We start from the raw sequence: 22,376 nt of genomic DNA, 5'->3' as shown, positions 1-22,376 counted from the left end.
GTAGAAATAGATTCATTCTATTTCTGTAGTATTAGAAATTGTAACCTCAGAATTGATTATTTAAATTTCAGAGCAAATATTAGCAACGACGTCTAACTGCAGAATCAATTTTCCTCAGTGTTTAGTCTTCTTTTATACCTTTTATCTTTTAAAGAAGAGATAAATCTATAGAAACGTCGGCGGCAGCAGTGCTCAGGTTCAGACACAGGACGGCGCTGACGCACCGAGACCCGGTTGTTGCAGAGGAGGAAACCGTAGAAGAAGGAGGCGTCCTCTCCGCTGACAGTCCGCCATGCTCCCCCTGCTGCACCACTGTGGCCGCAACTTACTGACTTTCAGGACAATTCAGACAGTAAATAAAAGTTATTATACGACACAGATGGCTAAGCGCGTGGCCGTGGTGTTGGCGGGCTGCGGAGTTTATGACGGCAGTGAGATTCACGAGGCCTCCGCTGTTCTCGTGCACCTGAGCAGAGGAGGTGCAAGTGTAAGTTTAAGGCAGCTCTGATCTGCAAGTGTTGCGTAGATTTCTTATAATAGGAAGTGCTGAAACTGTACTTTCATTTACATACAAACCCTTATCATCAGTAGCTTCCAGTGTGGCCTGATAGAGTGAGATATATTTTGTAATTTTGCTCTTTTATGGTTGTTTTCATTGTGTTTGACAATAGAAAGTTGGATGCGCATGCTGCAGGATTTGGAGACTGGTCAGAGGTCAAACTGCCGTCCACTGTTGTTGATGCACTCTGATTATGGTTAACTAAGTTACACAAATCGTGCACGACTTTTAAACGACGGGTTCACATTTTTTCAAAACAATACTCACATGTGCATAAAAGTTACTGGTCTCTTTAATTGTTCCCCATTGGTCCTTAAAGCACACTCTCCTACATGTGATCCACAGTCCTTGTTACATGAAAAAAAAAAACTGTAATATGAGGTTTCACTAGTCTGAATTTGATAAAACAAGTGGATCAAGCAAATTATCAAGCAAAAATGCAAAATATTATCTGGTTAAAGCTTTCCCAGTAAGATAATTGGCTGTTTTTTTCAGCTTTATATAATTGTAAAGTGAATATTTTGGGGCTATTAAACATTAACAAAACAAACAATGAGGTCACATCATGTTGGTGTTCAGGAACTTGCGATTAATATTTTCTTACTATGTATTTAAATTCATAGACTAAAGGAATTATAATTTGACAAAAATATCAACAGTCTTCTCCTTTGCTTTATGCACTTGCAGGTGAACATGTTTGCTCCCAACATGGACCAGATGCACGTGGTGAACCACCTGAAAGGCGCGCCATCGGAGGAGAAGAGAAACGTGTTAGTGGAGAGCGCAAGACTGGCCCGTGGAAACATCCAGGATCTGTCTAAACTCAGTGTCAAGGACCACGACGCTGTTATATTCCCAGGTTTGTTGACATGATAGCCTGCTCTTTCGCCAAGAGGAACTCATCCTGTTGTGCTGTTACATGCTTGGCCATGTTACATATGGCCAAAAATTGACCATATCTGACATAAAAGCGTTTCAGAGTGTTTGAATTACCTGACTAATTTTTTTTTTGCAATGTATTTTAGGTGGTTTTGGGGCAGCGAAGAACCTCTGCACATGGGCCGTGCAGGGGAAGGACTGCTCCGTTAATGAAGAGGTAAAGGCCGCGCTGCAGGCATTTCATGGCGAGGGAAAACCCATCGGCCTCTGCTGCATCTCACCCGTCCTGGCTGCCAAGGTGTTTCCTGGCTGTGAGGTCACTGTCGGTATCGAGAAGGACGACAAGTGAGTCTAACTTGCCTGAGCACTACGATGATTTCACACACAGGTTTACACGTCTCAATATGGAAAAAACTTTTTTTTCTGCAAAATGACTTTAAGTGATGACTTTTAAATTACTGTACTTGCAGTAGTTGTACACAAGGCATTATACTGCCACTTCAAGGGGAAACTACTTGCAATTTCACCTCCAAAGAAAATATTAGAATCTCAAAAAAGAACAAAAAATTGAGTACGTAGTTGCTTTTTAGACAAAAAGTCATACTCAATGAAAAAAATGATTTAGTATCAGAAACTGCATGAATATATGGATTTGAGTGTATTCATTATTTTGTCCTGTAGTTGGCAGCATTCAAATTGTGACGTATACATTTTACATTTTCACACATTTATCATCCTGAATTTTTGTCCTCTTTGTCTTTCAGGACAACCCTAAGATGACGTTAAATGTCTTCCACTGCACATATTGTTTATGTATGTTACAAATGATTCTCTGAATCCTTCTAAAAAATTTTGTGGGGCCGCTTTTTTCTCTCTCTCTTAGATATCCTGACACCACTGACACTGCAGCGGCCATCAACCAGCTGGGCTGCAAACACGTGAGTAAGAGCGTCAGCGAGAGCCACGTGGACGAGAAGAACAAGTTGGTCACCACGTCTGCGTTCATGTGCAACGCTCCAATACACGAAATATTTGATGGGATCGGAGCGATGGTGAAGGATGTGTTGAAACTTGCATGATTGTACTAATACTCAAAAGTTGATGGAAACAAAGAGGAAAAATTAGGAAGGCTGTCGTTTTAGAGAGCTTATGATAAGTAACTTGATAAAAAGCACTTCCAGATACTCTTGAAATAAACATGTTTGTAGAAGTATTAAGCTCAACATGGTCTGATTTATTTTACAGAAATCTCTGTTTGACTCAATATTATTGGATTATGTGCTGATGCAGTGGATTGGTATCATGAGGGCAATGCTAATCACATTTTGAAAAAATCTGCAGCAGCTGTGGTATTGTACAAAAAAAAAATGCAATAAAATTATAAAGTTAACTGTTTAAGTCCTCTTTATTTCTTCATGCACAGAATAAAAAAGGTGAATATAAAATATTTACATTATGATTCTTGTGGAAAAGATTAATATATATTAAATGACTTCACACAGGTTACATCTGAGTATCTTGTATTGTACAACCAACTTGTCAAATAGTGGCACTTTGTCAGTGATTTTGGCGTCAGAAAATGACGCACAGAGGCAACTTTAGCAGCGGTGTGTTCTACATCGGGCAGCAGCTATTTCTGACTCCTGGCAACAACAGAACTTGTCTACTACTCGCGCTTTGTCAGTGACGCACAGAGTCACTCTTCAGGGCGTATGATAAGCACCGAGTGGCGGCTATTTCTGACGCTGCTGGCAGTTAATGCAGTATTAAGAGCGAGAAAGTCCCTCTATGGCAGTTAGGTTTTCTAAACCTAACTGGGGATGTTTGATGCCTACACCTAAAGAAATAAACATAAAAACGAAGCGTTTTACAGTAAGTTGACTTACTGTATGCATGTAACGAGTAGAAACTGTACGTTACCCATGAAAGCACAAAAAACCCTTGAAATGATATAACAAATGTAACAAGTGTCGACTGATGTGCTGTTCATGAACGTGGGATGAATCCAAACGTCCAACCTCCAGACTGAGCCCTCACAGACTTCAGTCATACGTACTGTGGCGTGTTCTTTGTCGTCACTTAAAGTCCATGAGGGCAGAGACTGCAGGCCTCCAGTCTGTTTCACTCGTTGCCGTGGAAACAACTGAACAATAACTACAATCATGTAGAAAGTGATCACTGCTGTCATATTCTGCCTGCTCAACTGTACCTGCAGATAACAAGATATAAATCCTGTTTTTGGGACTACAAAATGATATTCACACTTTTCTATACAACACATAGGCTACACATTTTTTTCATGATGTGGTTTAATATTATTTCTGGCCTAAATGATTCAAGTAACGTTTGACGCAGGAAGTTTATATGATGTTTAGGCTGGTAAGTGATGAGTGTGAGTTTTATCTACACCAGCTTCATACTGAATAATCACAAACGCCTTGTGCTGTACATCTGCTGGTGTTGACTACTCGTCATTCTCAGATACGACCCCAAAACTGAGCACTCTCTCACTCTCTCGATGTTTCCAATCACATCGATCACGCCCTCCACTCCCTCTGAGCACAACACTGAAGAAGCGTTCACACTGAACTTCTCCACCAGGTCCTCCTGACTCAGCGGCTTCCTCCAGTGGCCATAAAAGGTATCACATCTGGCTCCGTAACTCTGCCCCTGATGTGTTTCTATCTCCACCTCACAGTACATCTTGTCAAAGCTGGGCTGGTTATCTTTCGGCGTCTCCACTTCCACTTTGGACAGAAGCTTTTTCAGAGCGGGCCGATTAATCTGAGCGTCACTGAAGGAAGAAACTGCCACTTTGTTATCCAGCAGCGCGGAGCAGGCGTTGAACTGGAATGAGTGCCTCGCTTGGTGCTCTGTAGCAGGTAAGGGGCAGTTGACGTACTTGGATGGAGGCACTCGTAGTTTGACACGCCTGATCTGGCCGAGGTCAAAGTTCCCGAGTGTGTTTTCAAGCTTTGCTCGGGCTGCCAGCGCCGCATCCACAACCCAGTGCATCCCTAGGTGAGCAGGGATGCGCTTGAAGGCCACGTCCTGATCTTCCAAAATCCATTTAAAGTCTCCAGAAGAGGAAACTGACATTTGTGAAGGACTGTAGTCCTTGTAGTAAACCCCGAACCCACAGTTCATATCCAGGATGGCCGGATTCCCCTCCAGACCCATCTGAGCCAGCTGAGCAGCCTCCAGGCCTCTTCGAGCAGCGTTTCCGATATGGAGAGGTTTGGTTTGTGTGGCAGCGTTCGCTAAGGGAGCCCCAGCTGACGAGGCTGCGACGGCCAGAGCGTGACTGCACTGTGCAGGGGACAGACCCAAGAGCTTAGCTGAGGCTGCAGCGCTGCCCATCACCCCGACAACACTAGGAGGGTGAAATCTGAGTGAAGGAAGATGACCAAAACATCAGGATATATTTGAGTTTAATAATGATTTGCAGATGATCAGAGCTAAATGATTAGTCTATTAATCTCTTTTATTAACTGGCAGCTATTTAAATAATCAATATGTTTAAGTAATTTTTCAGGTACAAATGCTAAAAGTTTACTGGTTTCATTCACTGGTTCATTCAATTTGGGTTTATATTGATGGTCCAACTAAATAAGCAGTTTCAGGACATCACCCTAGACTTAAAAGACTACTTCATCCCCCAAATGATCATTTTTATAACACTTACTCAACCTCAAACGAAATTTTTGATGAATTTAAGTGTTTCTGTTGAATATTATTTGTCAATTCTGTGAGTACCACAAATTAAAATCTGTTCACCACATCCACCTCTCAAACCTCAAATAAAAGCAGAACTATATGTGCATGGCTAAATACCACCAGAAGTACTGCAGTTTGGGTGAATTAGCCCTTTAACATTCAAATAATTCCAGCGTAAATGAACTAGAAAATCTGCACATTAACACTCTCCAGAACTCAGTCTGATGTTGATGATGTTAATATGATTAAATATCTCACCTCTCAGGGATGTTGTAGGCCTCTTTGGAGAACCTCAAGAGTCTGCCCTGCACCTCGATACCAACGTTAAAGGCCAGCAGCAGGTCGAGCCCAGACGGCTGGCTGGGCAGCGTCTCTGCCAGCGCCAGCAGGGCCGGCAGCACAGCTCCTGAGGGATGAGTCGCGGGGTGCCAAGTGTCGTCGAAGTCCATGGAGTGAACCTAAACAATGTGGCCAAAATCGATAATCAAATGTCAGACCAGCACCATATCAAACTTATGTTTTCCATATATTATGATGGGTATATTTGGTCAAACTTACCGCAATGCCATTGACAAAAGCAGCGTAATGAGGAGGAAGCGTTATCTCTGATTTACCCCAAACACTGCTCCTCTCGTCAGACATGAACAACTGCAATCAGGCAATGAGTTAGTTATAGTTTACTTGATATGGACATCACAGTAGCATTAGAAAAGCAAATTCATGCACAACAACCAGATGCCCTGTGTTTAGTGCTAATTTGCAACACTTGTGCAGAGGAGGCCTTTAAAAAAACATTAGAATATTAAAAAGAGGATAAGTGTGCAATTAAATATGGAGCTCAGGAGTGATGTTCCTTATTTTTCTGTTCCAGCACACAAAATTATGAACAAAAAGCAACATCAAGTGATTATATCGACTAACTGGCCTATTGAGGAAGCACAGGAAGCAGACCTATAATATCAACATCCTAAAGGAAAGAAAAAAAAATGAGAAGCTTGGTTTACAATCAACACAATAAATAACCTAGCTAACAAACAATGTTAATAAAATCACAAGAAAAAGATATGTGCAAAATTCTCAAATTTAGTTTTTTTTCTTGTTTTTTGTATTTCCGGGGGTGGATTTTGCCTAAACATACACTCCACTCCACCATTTTCCTTAAGTTCAACATCTTTGAGAGTGACTTTAGAAAAAAGACATATACTGTAAAGGACTGACAGATATTATTAAAACATATTTGAATTTAATATAAGAGATACTTGTGGTGTTTTCAATCAAATCTTTTTACTTTTCAGATGTATTTCTATTGAAGCATTTTTTGAAAATCTAAAATGGTACAGGGAACGAGCTTCATTTTCCATAATATAAACCAGAAGACAGAGCATGAGAAGCTCACACCTACCCAAAGAGACATGACAAAACTGAAAAGAAATTCCTTCACAAAAAGTACATGAGGAGGAGTCTAGTCAATGAATTAAACTGAAGTAAGAGGGTGAAAAGTGGGTAATTATGACACTTTAGTCCAATTCTTCAGATGTCAGGTGATTAGTCAAGTTTTTTTGTGAAATTCCTACAAAAAGGCAATAAAAGGGATAAGAATTTGCCATGTTTTAGAAGATATACAATAGTACATCTCCACTCTAGTCAAGCGTTTGGGCATACCTGGCTGTACGTGAGAGCCTTGTTGAAGACAGATGTCCTGGTTCCTAACAGTCCAACGCCCAGAGTGTCCAGCATCATCCTCTTGCTCCTGTTAATCACACCATCTGTCAGCTGGCTGCTGTTGAGGGCATGGATAGCAGCTCCGAAGCTCTCTGTAATACCCTGGAAAGTTGAACGAGGGGTTAGTCAGATGCAAACATCCACCGTGACATTACAGCTGTTAAGGATGTAATCAGTTAAAATATGCAGCATCTATTGTCTTAAAACACAAAAATACTCTCCAAAAAGTGCCTCAATTGAATCTCAGATTGTAAATGTAATATAAGAAAATATGTAAAGAAAACAGCCAAACCTTGCGTAGCATTGCTGCGGATCGACAATGTCTTCAAGTGGCAGGACATTCAAACGCAGCTGCTTTTTATAGGTAACTACACCAACCGAAGGCTGGTCTGCCAAATTTCCAAAGTGGCTAAAAGTCGACATGATGAGAAGTGGGAACTTTCACAATGACTTGCTGCCGCCTCTTTGAACAGGGAAATGAGTTTCCACCAAAACACTCACGGACAATCACATGACAAAAATATGCTGGATTTCAAACTGCTGGGGAAACAAATATTACTAAACAGCAACACTGACCTCAACTGTGGTGTTGAAAAAAGTTTGTGATGACTGTGTGAAAGACAGCTTTAGACCCCAGAGGCTGGTGAACTCAGATATAGACCCATTCATGTTTGTATGTCGACACAGGAGGAACCACCCTGACCAAACCTTTGAGGAGGACTCAGTTCTCAGGTCCTTTTCTATGTGAAAGATGAAATATTGCGGTCCACAAACAAGGCAAAGGTTTCATTTCAACATTGGTGGTGGTGGGCGACGTATTAAACGGGGTTCTAGTGTTAGTGTTAATCAGCATTTTACTGATTTGCCGTTTTGCATAAATTTATGGCATAAACGTCTTTTTGTGTAAAGAAGAATCCTTTGCTACTCTTAAATGCCCAAGTTCAAATGGGTGTGTCCACTGCACCTCCCTTGAAATCTACACTAAAATCTACAAATACTCCATAAAGAGTCCTTCAGTGAAAATACACAAAAGTATTATCTGCAAAATGTATTTAAAGTATCAAAACTAAAAGTACTTGTTGCTCTTTTCAGTGTTTTATTATCATCGAACATTATTCTTTTTGTCACTGACAAATACACGTGTTCATTTTACGTGTTATAGTTTGTCAACATGGTGACAATTTAGACACTTTGTATACTAATAGGTATATTAGTAGTACAGTGTTGCATCATATCATGTCTCAGAGTTGTTACGATACCAACATTTTAAACTTTAATACAATACTGGTACAACAGAACCAGTGCTGTCGTGCTAGTTGATGAGGTGGGTGCAGTACTACTACTACTAGTACTACTAGGAGGAAGTAGGTATTCTAACCTAGCTTTTTGGCTGATTGGTGGGTTTACTTGTAACAGCCACAGTATGTCCTTCACTACACCACTGAAAAAAATGATTTGATTCTCAATACCTCTTTTGATTACATACTAAAACAAAAGTCCTAAGTCCTAGGGACACAAAATGTGATATTTTTTCTTCTCATTCACTAACAACAACCAAGGACTGTTTGGCTGGTGCAAAAAAAGTGTCAATGTCATCATTAGTGATAAAAACAAGGTTATATAGCTGACTGAGACTTAATTACAAAACTAAAACTAGATGTGATTTTTTTAAACTAGATTTAAAAAACAAACTGAAAAGATATTATGTACATACAAAACTGTGTAAAATCAAATAAAATCATACAGGAAATGTTTTCAGTTCCAGTCCTGTCAACAGAACAAGCACGAGGAGACGTGTGTGCTTATGTTTACGAGACAGGAGCGTCCACATGACTGAGATTTCACAAACCGAACACCTGATCTGACCTTTAAACTAACTGTAAAAATAAAACCAAGACTAATACCGAAACAAATAAATATCAACTAAAACGAAACATTTTTAAAGAATAAAAACAAAACTGAAACTAAGCTGAAATGAAATTAAAAACTAAACCTCTGAGACCTGAGGAAATTGTTTTGATTTCTTTCATAAACACAGAAAAAATATGATGGGCATCTTGGCAAGAAATCTCCCGCAAACTGAAAAAAAATAAATTAAAAAATGAGCAAGAGGTGACAAGGAAATTATCTGAAAATTAGCTTAGAGGGGATTATTAGATATGATCAAAATGAATTCAATATGTCCAGAAAAATAGATTTGAAATTCTCTTAATTATATATTTAAAATATATTACAGAAAAATATCACTTTCTTAAGGTCATTTTCTTTCTTACTTTTTTTTCTTTTTAACACTTCTTGCTAATTTGGGGCCATTTCTTATTCTCATTAAACTGGTTGTCACCCTTTTACCATATTTTTTGAAAGAAATCAAGCCAGCTGCACAGGTTTCAAAGGGTTACATTATAAAAAACTGAAACCTTAATAGTGAGTATTTTTGCTAGTCCTCCAAAGGGCAGTTAAATGGTTAAGATTGTGTTTCACATGTGTGGCTGCATTTCCATCAGAGTTACCATAGATGTCACTCTTTCCATATTTTCCAAACATTCTTTTGACTTTTATTTATTTCATTATTAAACATCATCAGAAGGTGAGCTGCATTTATATGATCGTCAGACAGGGAAGGAACAAAATGACAATCAAATGGGATGTGGCTGCTTGCTTTAAGTGATGCTGGACGAGACAAAACATGGATGTCTCTCTCACACTCACACACACACACACACACACACACACACACACACACACACACTCACACACACACACACACACACACACACACACACACACACACACACACACACACACACACTCCAGGCCTGGGGCGGTACAGGCCAAATTGTACTGGCCGCTCCAGGTGCAGCCCCATTATGACTCGATATCTGCCCAGTCAGTTTGAACTGTTTGACAAGTGAACAGAATTTTTGTTTTAAGGTGCAATTCAGTTTTAAACCTGCGAGGCAATAATGCGTCAGAGTAGTGTCTAGCCGCACTAATTTTACAGACAAATAAATTGATACAACTATTAAAATACTGGTTCACACATGCTCATTTATCTTAATTTTATTGCCACTTTTTACCTGCTGTTGTACTTACTTTTGGAAGAACTATTTCTTTAATAAAGTGTAGAAACTTTTAATTTACATTTGTCTGGGGTCACTCTGTTGTGTTGTGATTAGCAGGTCTTTTTTTCTTTTCAACTAAACTATTTACATAAATGTAAAACAGCAATATTAGTTATTAAAGCAGGAATGTGTAGTGGAGACAAAAATGGTAAATTTGAATTATGCCAACGCGTGTGCCCGCAGCAGCGCTCCTACTTAATGCAACCTCTGCACACTGTAAAAACTGACAAGTTGATCTTAATTAAAATAATCCTGGAAACAGTTTGCCTTAATAAAGGAAAGTAAATAAAATGATCAATCTTAATTTAACTCTACTTCATATCTAAGTGTTACATTTACTTCAAATTTGACATGTACTTAATTTTGTGAAGTTGTTGCAACTTAAAAAGGACAAATGAAATCACCTTGTTCTTTTATAAGTGTTAACAACTTCAGAAAACTAAGTTAGTCTGACTTAACGTGATCATCACAAGAGGGATTTTGCCAATGATGAAGTTAGGAGACCTGCAAGTTCTGTTTTACGAAAATGTTTTTAAAAAAAAAAAAAATAAAAAAAAAACCACACAAATATGATTGTATAGTTTGCAACAAGCAAAATACAGATGTATAGCACAGTATGCTAGTTCAATGAAGTTGTTAAAACTTAATAAGATTGATTTAATTACACTTGTCTTTTTAAAGTTGCAACAACTTCACAATACCAACTAAATTAAATTTAGTTAACATAATTTGATATAACATGGACATAAATTAAGAGTTATATTACTAAGCCTACATCTTCCAAGGAAATTGGTTTCCTAGACTTTTTAAAGCGTAAGATCAACTTTTTATTTTTTACAGTGCCCCACTTGGCCACCCCAGTCAAAAAAAAAAAGAAAAAGAAAGTCTGGACACGCCACTGACACTCGCAGAAAGAGAGAGAGCTGCAGATGCACTTACACACCGGGCAGCCTGCTTGTATTTCTGGCCAGACAGTCATGTTATAGTTAAATGTTAATTTTACAGTCAACCTCTCCGTCACGCACGCGCACGCACGCACGCGGTAAGCCCAGGCTTCATAAACAAGCCGCTGCCACTTAGTTGCTCAGTGTTTCCACATCAGTGCAGCGGCGCAGAGAAGATGGCACTGGCCGACACGGAGCGCGGAGTGTCCAACTGCGGAGACTCCCCTTTCTCAGAGATTATCGAGCTGAATGTCGGAGGACAAGTTTATGTCACCAGACACAAAACTCTCGTCGCCGTCCCAGACTCGCTGCTGTGGACCATGTTCAGCAAGAAGTCGCCAAAGGAGTTGGCGAGAGACAGCAAAGGGCGCTTCTTCTTGGATAGGGACGGGTTCCTGTTCCGCTACATCCTAGATTATCTCCGCGACCTGAACTTGGTGCTCCCGGACTACTTCCCGGAAAAAAGTCGTCTGCAGAGGGAGGCGGACTTTTTCCAGCTGCGGGACCTCGCCAAACGCCTCAGCCCGCGGGTGAGTAAGGACAACTCCATCAGCGAGGAGATCAGCCAGAGCGACACGGAGGAGGGTGCGCAGCAGTGCGGCTCATCCAGCACCATGGAGACTTTACGCGCCATGTCGGTGAGCGGGGCCATGCGCTCCCCGTCTCTGGACTCCAGAAAGTCGGGCTATATCACGATAGGATACCGCGGCTCGTACACCATCGGCAGAGACATCCAAACGGATGCAAAGTTCAGGAGAGTGGCGCGCATCACGGTGTGCGGAAAGACGTCTCTGGCTAAAGAAGTGTTTGGGGACACGCTGAATGAGAGCAGAGACCCGGACAGGCCCCCGGAGAGATACACATCCCGGTACTATCTCAAGTATAATTTTCTAGAGCAGGCGTTTGACAAGCTGACAGAGGTGGGCTTCCACATGGTGGCCTGCAGCTCCACTGGCACCTGCGCCTACACCAGTAATGATCCAAACGAGGACAAAATCTGGACAAGCTACACTGAATATGTCTTCTGCCGGGATTAACAGCAACAGCAAACAAGAAGTCGAGCTCATGTAAATAGACATTTCATACTATAGATGGGAATGTCTTTAAATAGTGTTGCATTTGCTGTGTTGAATGGTAACATTTGTCAAGGGCGACTGCAAAATATTGTTCCATTATTCTGAGAACAGCCAGTATTACCACTTCTGTGATTTAACCACAAAATGCGAGTACATACAGAACTGTGCAAAAGTCTGAGGTTGTTTTAGCAAGGTTATAGTCCATGGTGGAGGAAGAGTCCAATTCCAAGTACTAATACCACACTGTGAGAATACTCTGTTAAAGGTAAAAGTCCTGCATTAACGTTACTTGAAAAGTAAAAGTGCCCTTTTCAGAAAAATCTAAAGCAATTAAAACTATTAAAAAAGAAAATCAACAACTCAAAGCTATTTTAAAATAGAGAAAACAAGAAAATGACAAAATGTTTATCAAAATAGTTGCTAATCAATTTTCTGTCGATCAGCTGTTTGATTAATTGTCGAGAAGAAATTTAGCTGTACTTTTAGTACGAAAACATATTTTCTTATGTTTTTTTAATCAAATAACTAGTACAATGACTAGTAACTAAATCTTTTAGATGAATATATTGAATTATAAAGTACATTTAACTCTCAAATGTAGTGAAATAGAGATAGAAATTGGGATACAAATAAAAAAACTCAAGTAAAGTACCTTAAGTATAGTACTTAAGTAAATGTACTTAGCAATATGCCACCACTGGCTGTAATGATCATACGCATTCATTTCTCAGTAGTCGCTCTATTAAAATATAACCCGAACATACAGGGAGTGTGAATACATAATCAAAAACACAAATATTTCAGAATAAAACAACTTCAACAGGCTAAAGGTGCAAGTATTTAGTGTGACCTCCCTTTCCACTTAGCATTTCTTGAACTCTCTTGGGCAGACATGAAATTTACATTACTAATCTTCTGATGTATTTACACCAGGTTGCATTCAAGACATGTCCAAAGCTCAATATTGACTAATTGAGATACCTTTTGTTATGGTTGTACGATTCCATGTTTCACATTAAATATCGACTTCAGTCTTCAGAAATGGTGGTTATATACACAAACAACAAAACAACAAATGTATGTTGGCCAAAGACTTTTGCACAGTACTGTAGATTATACAAAAATATATGGAAATTGGATGTTCAAAGCGAGCAGAGCATCCACACCGATCCAGGGCCCGATTGCGTGGAAAACACCCAACAAAATGCCATCATCTCCACCTCAGAACTGCATATCAGTGTTTCAGTCATATCTGACTCAGTGCTGTGTGAATTGAGCGGCATCCAAGAGAACAGACAAGCAGCAATTAGTATTCAGTGTCATTGTAACTTCTAGGCTTGTTTGATCACATGTTTGGCCAAGTTTTGTATTATCTAATAGGCTCTTCTTATACATAGAAGTTCCACCACTGACATGACTGTAAGTGTATGTGCTTGCTTGGTAGAGTTGTGTTTGTTAAACCTGTTCAGATGAAATAAAATCTTATACTCGGCTCTTCTCAGCCCCCTTTTGCCAATCATATCTTCTTAACGTTTGCGTAGAATATAAAAAAATACTGGCATTTATGTGCCGCCAACCTTTTCAACTTTACTCAGTGGAGAATCAAAGAGTCAGCCTCAAAGAGAGATGCCCTACCCAGGGACGTCAGCCCGCCACAGCACTGAAGCTGCCAGCTCAACAAAATCTGTCACACAGTTTCAACCCAGAAGTGTTTACGAGCAAGTTACAAAATCCCGAGCGTGAACTTCTCTTTGCTCCAACTTAGTCTGTCACATTGTATCTATTTTCTATTTGCCCTGTTATTAAATCACCCAAGCAGCAAACCTCCACATCTGAACACAGTTTGCATGTAAATACTGTAGGAGGATCCGCGTCCACCTATCCATTTTGTCCCAAATTCACTCGCACGCCATGTGGATGCAAATAGTGCAGCTGTGCACACATGATGTCATTATCATTTCAAGTGTAAATAATGAAAGGGTCCAGCTGCACACAAATAGAAGGGTCCAGTCTGCCAGGAGGATGAATGGAGAGCGGATTCGTGCACCTCTGCTGCAAGAGCAGAATTGCTTGACTGTGTAGTGTACAGCCAGTTCTGGATTATGTGTTTCATTCAAAAAGGCATGAAAAAAAATGGCCTTACATTCAGAGCCATGAGTGGGATGATAGAATACCAGAGGCTTATAGACCAGATGCAGTGATGTAACTCCCAGCAGGGGTTCGGGGACATCCTCACAGAGGGAATATCTTTCATTTTCATGGGTTAAATCTGTCAGTGTGGTTCAATTTCGCTTTAAAAAAAATGGAGAATGTGCTGTTTGGTGAGCAAAAATATCTATCTGGGATAGAGATCTGTTTAGTTTAGGCATCATCGTGGAAACACAGATGACTCAAAATAAGTTGACAGCAATGATCTAGAAAGGTTTTGAAGGAACCCACAGTAAATATGCTTTGAATACAGACGACCGCCATCTGCTGGCATGGAAGGGTATCTCCTGTCACGCAGGACGTATATGCTTGTTGGCCAACAATTTGGTGTGGTCGTGCAATTTTTTGGCTAAGGCACAGCAGCGTGAGGGCAACGCAGAAAGGGTTTTTGTTGCCGCTAGTTCTTCAGACATCTTCTTGGTGTGTCAAGGCCTTTAGAAAGATCAGGGAGTCTATATTGAGTCTTAGTTGAAGGTCATTGCAAGACCAAAGGCTGTGATAAAATAAACTTCTTTAGCAGCCTCAGTCCACACAGGAGGCCCCTTTGAGTAATGTTGGGGCCAAAAGGCTCTTTCCTACTTCCAACTCCCTCGCTTGGACAACACCCATCTTCATGCTCAGTCTTCAATTTGATCCCTGCTACACACCCGTAAAGTTTCATTTCTGCATCTTGTACAGTTATGATGTTATTGCATTGACAAAATATGTCCACAGAAGACATAAACATCTGACAAAGTACTTAAAACCTTTGGTAGTTCCTGCTGCAACTGGTGTCACCTGAACCACTTTCTGCCATGATGATATTCACAGACTCACAAGAAGAAAACAATATCAGCCGTCGTGTCGTTGTCACAGCTGGTGTGTAAACAGCCTAAATGGTTAGCATCAACTCCATAGAAACAAACTTAAATGAAGTGTGAAGAACAGTTTGTCTCGCTTCACAAGCACATTAACTGTAGGTCAACAAGTTAATTAAAAACGGACGTGACAAAGCTTTGAATCTAAAAATATAGTATCATGATAGCTAAGTGAAACCACCGTAACTCTGGGCTTGAGCAAGCCTCGCTGACAAGTTTATTTAAAAACCACAGTAGAGAAAAAAAGCTTAAAAAACAAGTGTTTTGCAACTTCTGCAACTTTGTATTGATGCTTGCTGACTACCAGTTAGGATTTCCTGATATTTATCTCAAATCAAGCTTGAGGATTTTGAAGGAAGCATGCCTTATTTGAAGACCTAAATTGGCTCTATCATTTGTTTCGGTATTACAACAAAAAGCTTAAATTCACTGGTGGCTTCTTTCAGTTCCCAAAAAAATGCCACAGTGTAATCGACAGCGCAGGTCAACTGTCTCCAGACGGGGTGACGCACAGCAGAAAAAGCAGCTGCAGTAACCAAGATGATTCTCCACAGACATCTGCAGAAATATTAACAGTGATACACTCAAATGTAAATCAGTTTCCAAAATAATGTCACACTTCATGTAAATTTTTTTCTCAGACACCCAACAAACAGTCAGGGCGGAAATATGTATAAACAATCCCATCTTTGGTGGATTTTGTTTTTCATGCTGTTTAAAGGAGAAAATACATGACATGATCTTGAACTTTTAGCAGCTGTCTTGAAAAACCTGTCATGGTCCAGTTCTCTCCAGACTTTGATAATATTAAAATTGGAAATAGGCCCCAGAGCTTATATTAAATTCCTTTGAAGTTTTTTCTTTCTTGTAAATGTAGAAAAAACACCAGACAGTATCAATTACTCTCTTTCATGGGACTAAACACAAGGAAACACCCTGGATCAGTCACCAGCCCGTCACAGTTATCAGCCTACAAACAATTGCTGACTCACACCCACATTTACACACAGTACAGTGTGAGTGTCTCCACAACACTTGCATATCTCTGGATTGTGGGAGGAAACCCACTCGAACATGTGCAGCAAAGGCTGTCATTCACTGCTAAACAAAAAAACGTTCAAGCTGTTGCAACACATGCAGATGCGATCCCATCGTGCACTCGTGGAAATGATCAGCCAGCTTAGAGAGAGCAGGATTTTATACCGCCCCTCGGGAGCTTACTATCTGTAATATGAAATAAATGATAAGAAGCTACAAATGACAGTCCATTTGGACATAGAGACGCTTTGTTTTAGAGTCTCCATGGTTATTTATATAAATCTTTACATTCTGGTAGTGCTGCATTCTGGCCAGACTTCAGTTGTCTTTTTAGGGTTTGCTCACAGATATTTAAAGCTGGGGCAGGAAAAAAACCTGAAAAGGTAAAAATAAAACAGTAGAATTTGAAAAAACACCCTCCTCCTGCTATGGTCACCCAGTGTTTCACACACATTGATTTATTTAATCTTATTTCATTGTATAGCCGCACACAGTTCATTCAATCAGTCCAGGCCTGCCTCTCTCTCTTCATTTATAAGACCACAAATGACACACAAATTAGCTAGCCACCCCGCCATCCCTCCGCCTCACCTCCTGCCACTGTGGACTGCATCACCACATGCAGAGTGGACAGCAGCTCAAGAGGCGGACCTTCAGCTGGTGGCTCTAGTGGCTCAAATTCAGTGAGCACAAACCTCAGCGGGTCTGAGCTGTGTAACAGCAGCAACAGAAAGTTTGCCGATCGGGTGGGGAGTCTGGGCGGTCTGGTCGCCCAGAGCTGAGGTCTGCACTGGCTGAATTTGGGTTGCTGCAGCCACACACTGGGGGTCCGTCTCCAGAGCTGTCCCCTAATGCTGGAGCAACTTTCTCTGCAGGATTCTCCATCATTAAACCAGGGCTTTCACTCACGGATGCATACAAACAACTGGATATAGCATCGGTGGTGAACTTATGACAGCCAAGGCAAGCTAATTCCCACTAGCCAAAAAATAACTTCCAGTTTAGTGCTTCGATTACTTGAACGGGGATAAACTGATTAAAAGTGCAACTCTTCAAGACTTTTGAAATGTTATGAAACCAAATGGATCAAATCTGGAAAGTGAAATGAGTCATTTTTTAAGGGGGTTGCGACACTGTTCCTGGGGGCTTGCTTTCACTGGAGGGATGTGCACACAAATCCTAATTTGTAGAACAGCCAATAGGATCTCCCTCTCTCTGAACAATTGTGATCGGCCAAAGTCTCCCATCACGGGTTAGATTTTCTAAAGCTTGAAAACAGATCCAAGAGGAGGCGCAGAAGTCTTCTGTTCTCTCAGTCAACTTGAACAACAACATGCTCAAAGATATTTATCAGGTTTTTACTCAGTAATGCCAAAATAAAACTGCCTACCCCAGCTTTAATGGGTATCATTTGGATATGCTAGTCATGGTGTCTGTCTGTAGCTTGACTTGACACCATTTGTTTTGAGATGCACTGTTTCATGAATACAAAGGAAGAGGAAACATAGAAAACAACAGAAAAAAACAATATGATTTTAGTACACAATATGATATTGTAAACAAGAATGAGTTACTGACAATTACTTTAAATTGCCGTGACTGTGTTACCTTTTAGTGAAATGGAAATGCAATAAATGGGTTGTCAGGTTTTTCAGCGTGAGTGATGAGGGAATAACAAAGAACAGAAGACGGGAGCTGCGAGACAAAGTGAGTCAAGGACAGGAGGAAAATAGCAAGTCTGAAACAGAAATTACTTTTTATTGTCAACCATTGTTTCTGTTCTGGCCTCATCTGCTTATCTCTACTTGTAATACTCATTCTCTTCTCTGCTCTGTGTGCGCATGTGCCATGTTGAGCTCCCCGACATGAACCTCCGCAGATCAGGACTGTTTGAATTCCATGCATGAGTCCAGGATGCGTTTCAGCTTCCTGAGTTATTTTAGATCAAAGTCTCTTTCATTAGCACATCACAACAGTAACTCCGGACCAAAGGCTTCATTATTCTAATGAAATTCTGTGTCAGAAATACATTTTAAACTTGACTTCACAACAGGGGTATGCATCAGTCAGCGCTGAGGATAGTTCCCGCTGTTATATGAAAGCATAACATTACAGGGTTTCACGGGGTAAAAAGGCTCATGGCGTCGAAAGAGCCCAGGAGCAACAAGAAAATCCATCAGCAAAAGTGTTGTATTAGAGGATTTATCATAAAATATTGCTCATCTATTTTTAGTTTCAACCACAATCTGCTTTTACTAATGTAAAGCACTTCAATATTTGTAATAAAGGAACATTGACATCTTTTTACAAAACTAAATCATCACTCACTGCACATTTATTCCTCACATGTTCACACTTTAATGACATGCAACAAAGGCAGGGTGTCTACAGGTTTCAGACACTTCAGACCTATCAAGATCATTTTTAACTAAATTTAAGCACGATTTTTGGATGAATCAGATTTTTCTTTTTCAATCTTTGCAGGGAAGTGGGAGACAAGTGGTCCAGGTACAACCCAACCGCCCAAAATGTGCTAAAAACTGAATGCAATGATTTGCAAATCTTTTTCGACTTATATTCAAATGAATACAGATATTTAATATTCAAACTTATACAACTTTATTTTATAAATACACACATTCTGAGTTTGATGCCTGCAACATGTTTCAAAAAAGTTGCAACCAAGTGAAATCTCTGCATCTTTGATCTCTGTCACGTTAATGTTGGAGGCTTTAGGTAAATTAGAAAAATAAAAATTGCTAGTTATTTTGAAATTTAACAATACAATGTTGGAAAAGGGAAAAATCCAACCTCCTATGTCGTAGCATTTTAAGAATTCTGCAAGACTGATTTAAGAAATGTTATTACCAATCAAGGCCTTATTTTTAGATCAATGAATTCATTGCCTATTAAGACTTTAAAAAACAGTGAAAAAGTCTGCACAGGTTGGGTGAGAGCGTTGGTCAAACAAACATGGACTTTTAACCAGGAAACTGCTGCTCCTGTCCCATGTGTAACCAAAAGTCTTCGTATTGCATGAATTTATGAACCTTACGTCTTGCATATAGTTATTTTAACCTAAACCACAATCTTTCCTAAACTTATCCAACATTTTTTTTTTGTTCTCCAAACCTAACCAAGTGTATTTTATCCTAAACCTAACCAAAGTGCAACCATTTGTAATAGACTTTGCATTGAGATTTCTTTCATGTTGCTAGCATGAAATTTCAACTCATTTCATGCCCAATACCACATATTGCATTGTTAAGAGGTTGTGCCCATTTCACATATTTCTGTGAGACTGTGCTGGACCGTCAGGCTCGCTGTGAGAAGAATCGGGTTAGAGAGCATGCTCAGGTTGGTCGACTTATGAATAATTCATAAGAAGGTAAAGAACTGTATGAAATGGTCATGCAATCCCAGCCTCAGCTGAACATACAATTACTGCAAAGAAAGGGAAACAAAGAATATAGCAAAAAGAGAGAAAGTTCTCACTGAATTTACTGAAGGGATGAAAGCCAACACTGACGGTGATAACCTCCACTTGATTATTTAACGAGAGCTTTCTCGCTATTATGAGAATAACAGCAGCAGGAACAACAATAATATTATCACCACAAAAAATATTAGGCTCTATCAGTGATAGTAATGATTATGATTTATCCGCTTCAGAGGGACACTTCAGCCAAAGATGGTGAAGGGACAGCAGCTGGAGCCACTATGTGAGTGCATGTGCCTGCATTCAGATAAAAGACTTAAATAACAGAAACGAAAATATTAGACAACATATGAAAAAGAAAAACACCACATCCTGCTGAGCCTTAAGTGTGCTGTCACTGCCTCTGCTGATATTGTTATAACACCACTAACATCAGACAGAGCACATCTCAAATATGGCAAATGATGTCGCTGAGAGTGCATTCGATTTTCTTGAGAGTTTCTGATGTGCCACGCACTCTTATTTTAGACTCCTTTTATTTTAGCCTTCTGCTATGCGATTGCCAATGTCCTCATTTGTGATCGGCAGCATCCAGACTAATGCAATGTGCCCCTGATCACCTGAGCTGAGATGCCGCTCTATCCATTCACATGTCCATTAAACCTCCCACCTTTCATGCCAGCTGAGTTCTTTTGAAAATTACAGTCATCAAATAGAAAATGCTCTTTCCACAGCTGCTTTATATACTGAGGCCACTCGTCTCACACGGAGGCCTTTCATTTGAGTGTTCTCCACATAGCGTTAGTGAAGATCAGATGTTCTTTTAAGCAAACAAGAGATTTGTTATCTGCTTGATGCTCTGCACAGTTTTAACTCCTGTGTGGATGTACATGACTGCAGATAACCTTTACGCCTTTTCCCATTTGATCCCTGTAACTAAAACTGATCTTGTAAACAATTTTGTTGTTTTTGCATAGTTGTGCTTGAAAACTAAGGCCCTGTCTACATTTCGGCCTCTCTTCTGCACACAGATAATAACAGTTAATAATGCGAGCAGATAGAACCTGTCACGGCCACATGATGGGCCATGATGATTTTTCCTAAACCTAACCACATGTGCCTTTGTAACGTAATCCTAAACATGTGCTTTGGTTGACGTCCCGGCGTTGGATGCGGCATCCCGGAGCATCGCAGAAGGATAACTAGTGTGAATCCACTGACAAAGCAGCGATATATGACGACTTGGGATGAGAACATGTTAAAAAGAGCATAAGCAAGAAACGAAAACATAAACGGCGGACTACAGGTTTGCTAAAGTTGTGTTAGCACTGCTTGGTCTATTGATTACTTTACTCTTAAACTAAGACTTGCTGCACCACTTCTGCTGTTGGTGTTTTAAAAAAGGTAACATTAGCCTGCACACCTTAGTACCTTAATGACAAGGTAGATTGCTGAAGACAGCTAATGCCAGCAAGTGTTTGGAGTCGTTTTTGCACTCTAACATAGACAGAGATATTTTGTAAAACGAAGGTCATGTTGACGGAGTTATTTTTTGAAATTGAGGTGATAAATATGTGTTTTCAAAAATATCTGTACACGTGGTGATAGGGCTTGAATTGTCTCTTTTCTTTTTCATGGGGGGGGCGACATATGTTGTTACGTCTATGTTTTGGAAACAACAAAAAGTGCTTGCAATGTCTGTTGTACGACATACTTTCAATAATGTGTATATAATTAACCAAACCTAATGTCGCCCCTAAGGACTTCAGCCCTGAACCCTGAGGGACTTAACTGACAACACCTGGCAAATGTTTGAGAGCGAGAGGCCCAAGGGTTTAAAATGATATAAATAGGAATGGGACAGCACTTAGCTGCAACATTTCACATTACCTTGATGCCAAAATATGTTACACATGGTACAATTGTGGGTTTGGGACTTTTTATTTTTTTGACTTATTTGCAACTGAGGCACTTCAGGGACTGACTGCCTGATCTGAACATCTTCCAGGCTTGTGTTTGAGAGGTAACGTTGAAATTATAAATTAACTTGTTTTTGTCAAAACCTTAGTCAGGTTAAGCAACATTTTAGTAGTTTTAAGGGGATGTACTGGTGCAGAAACAAGCCTGGGGACAAAATAATTTTCTACAATGAATCTTTAAACTGTTATAACATGTTGTTTAAATGCTCTGGGGAATAAAGTTCAACACATCTTTTTTGTAGCATCCACGTTGTTTCCACATTAGAGGTTTTGCCCATTACAAAGCTCATGAAAAGTCAGAAAAATTACTTCCCAACTCAGGAAATGACGCCATCAATAGGGAGCATGAATGCTGCATCAAACATAATCATGCACTTTGAGGAGAGGGGAGAGCGATCTGACACATCACAACAAAATGACCCACAGTCATGACATGCTGAACCGAGGAGGCTGTTACAAGTTATCGCCCCGTGAGAGCAGTCTACAACGACAGGGTTACGTCTGCACGAATGTGGTTTCCCATTCATGTGGTGTTCACAAAAAATTCAGAGGATCTGGTTTTAGTAGCCGTCACTGTAGTTTCAGGTTTTCCACATCTGGCTTAGTTTTGAGAATAAGCCTTTTCTGTGTTTAGGAAACAGAATTACAGAGTGCTGCAGTAGCATAAATAATACAGGGGCAAAGAATCGAGTCAGATGCTTACATCTCAGTTTAGAAATAGGCTTTATTAAGGTATTGATTTAATACTGTGGACGAGTGTAAAGCAAACTCAGATGGAGTTCAGGGGATAGCTGCAGCAACAGCTCTATATGTACTGGTACAGTACAATGCATGGT

General features: G+C 40.0%; 3 protein-coding genes across 4 annotated transcripts in view; 2 read left to right on the top strand and 1 right to left on the bottom strand.

The window, feature by feature from the left end:
* Positions 1 to 237: 237 nt before the first annotated feature.
* LOC121948875 (glutamine amidotransferase-like class 1 domain-containing protein 3, mitochondrial) lies at positions 238 to 2,828 on the top strand. Its single transcript, XM_042494400.2, has 4 exons — positions 238 to 487; positions 1,247 to 1,418; positions 1,585 to 1,783; positions 2,322 to 2,828. The coding sequence occupies exons 1-4, from the start codon at positions 293 to 295 to the stop codon at positions 2,515 to 2,517; spliced, it is 762 nt and encodes a 253-aa protein (XP_042350334.2). The 5' UTR covers positions 238 to 292; the 3' UTR covers positions 2,518 to 2,828.
* acod1 (aconitate decarboxylase 1) overlaps positions 2,825 to 22,376 on the bottom strand; it is a 31,350-nt gene continuing 11,798 nt past the window's right edge. Inside the window, exons 1-5 of one of the 2 annotated variants that reach the window (XM_042494393.2) lie at positions 7,170 to 7,420; positions 6,818 to 6,979; positions 5,714 to 5,803; positions 5,414 to 5,613; positions 2,825 to 4,826 (exon numbers count right to left, since the gene is read on the bottom strand). In XM_042494393.2, coding sequence (XP_042350327.1) covers positions 3,866 to 4,826; positions 5,414 to 5,613; positions 5,714 to 5,803; positions 6,818 to 6,979; positions 7,170 to 7,181 — 1,425 coding nt within the window. In that variant the 5' untranslated portion in view covers positions 7,182 to 7,420 and the 3' untranslated portion in view covers positions 2,825 to 3,865. Of the gene's footprint in view, positions 4,827 to 5,413; positions 5,614 to 5,713; positions 5,804 to 6,817; positions 6,980 to 7,169; positions 7,421 to 22,376 lie in introns of those variants that run through there. The other variant, XM_088083466.1, reaches the window with a different exon arrangement.
* On the top strand, positions 10,864 to 13,520 carry kctd12.1 (potassium channel tetramerisation domain containing 12.1). The gene has a single exon (XM_042494399.2). It carries the CDS (start codon positions 11,120 to 11,122, stop codon positions 11,978 to 11,980), a length of 861 nt encoding a protein of 286 aa, XP_042350333.1. The 5' UTR covers positions 10,864 to 11,119; the 3' UTR covers positions 11,981 to 13,520.

The sequence above is a fragment of the Plectropomus leopardus genome, chromosome 10 (genome assembly GCF_026936395.1).
Source record: "Plectropomus leopardus strain MGB_pleo_1.0 chromosome 10, ASM2693639v1, whole genome shotgun sequence".
NCBI lineage: Eukaryota > Metazoa > Chordata > Actinopteri > Perciformes > Serranidae > Plectropomus > Plectropomus leopardus.
This window is presented reverse-complemented; position numbering and strand designations above follow the sequence as displayed.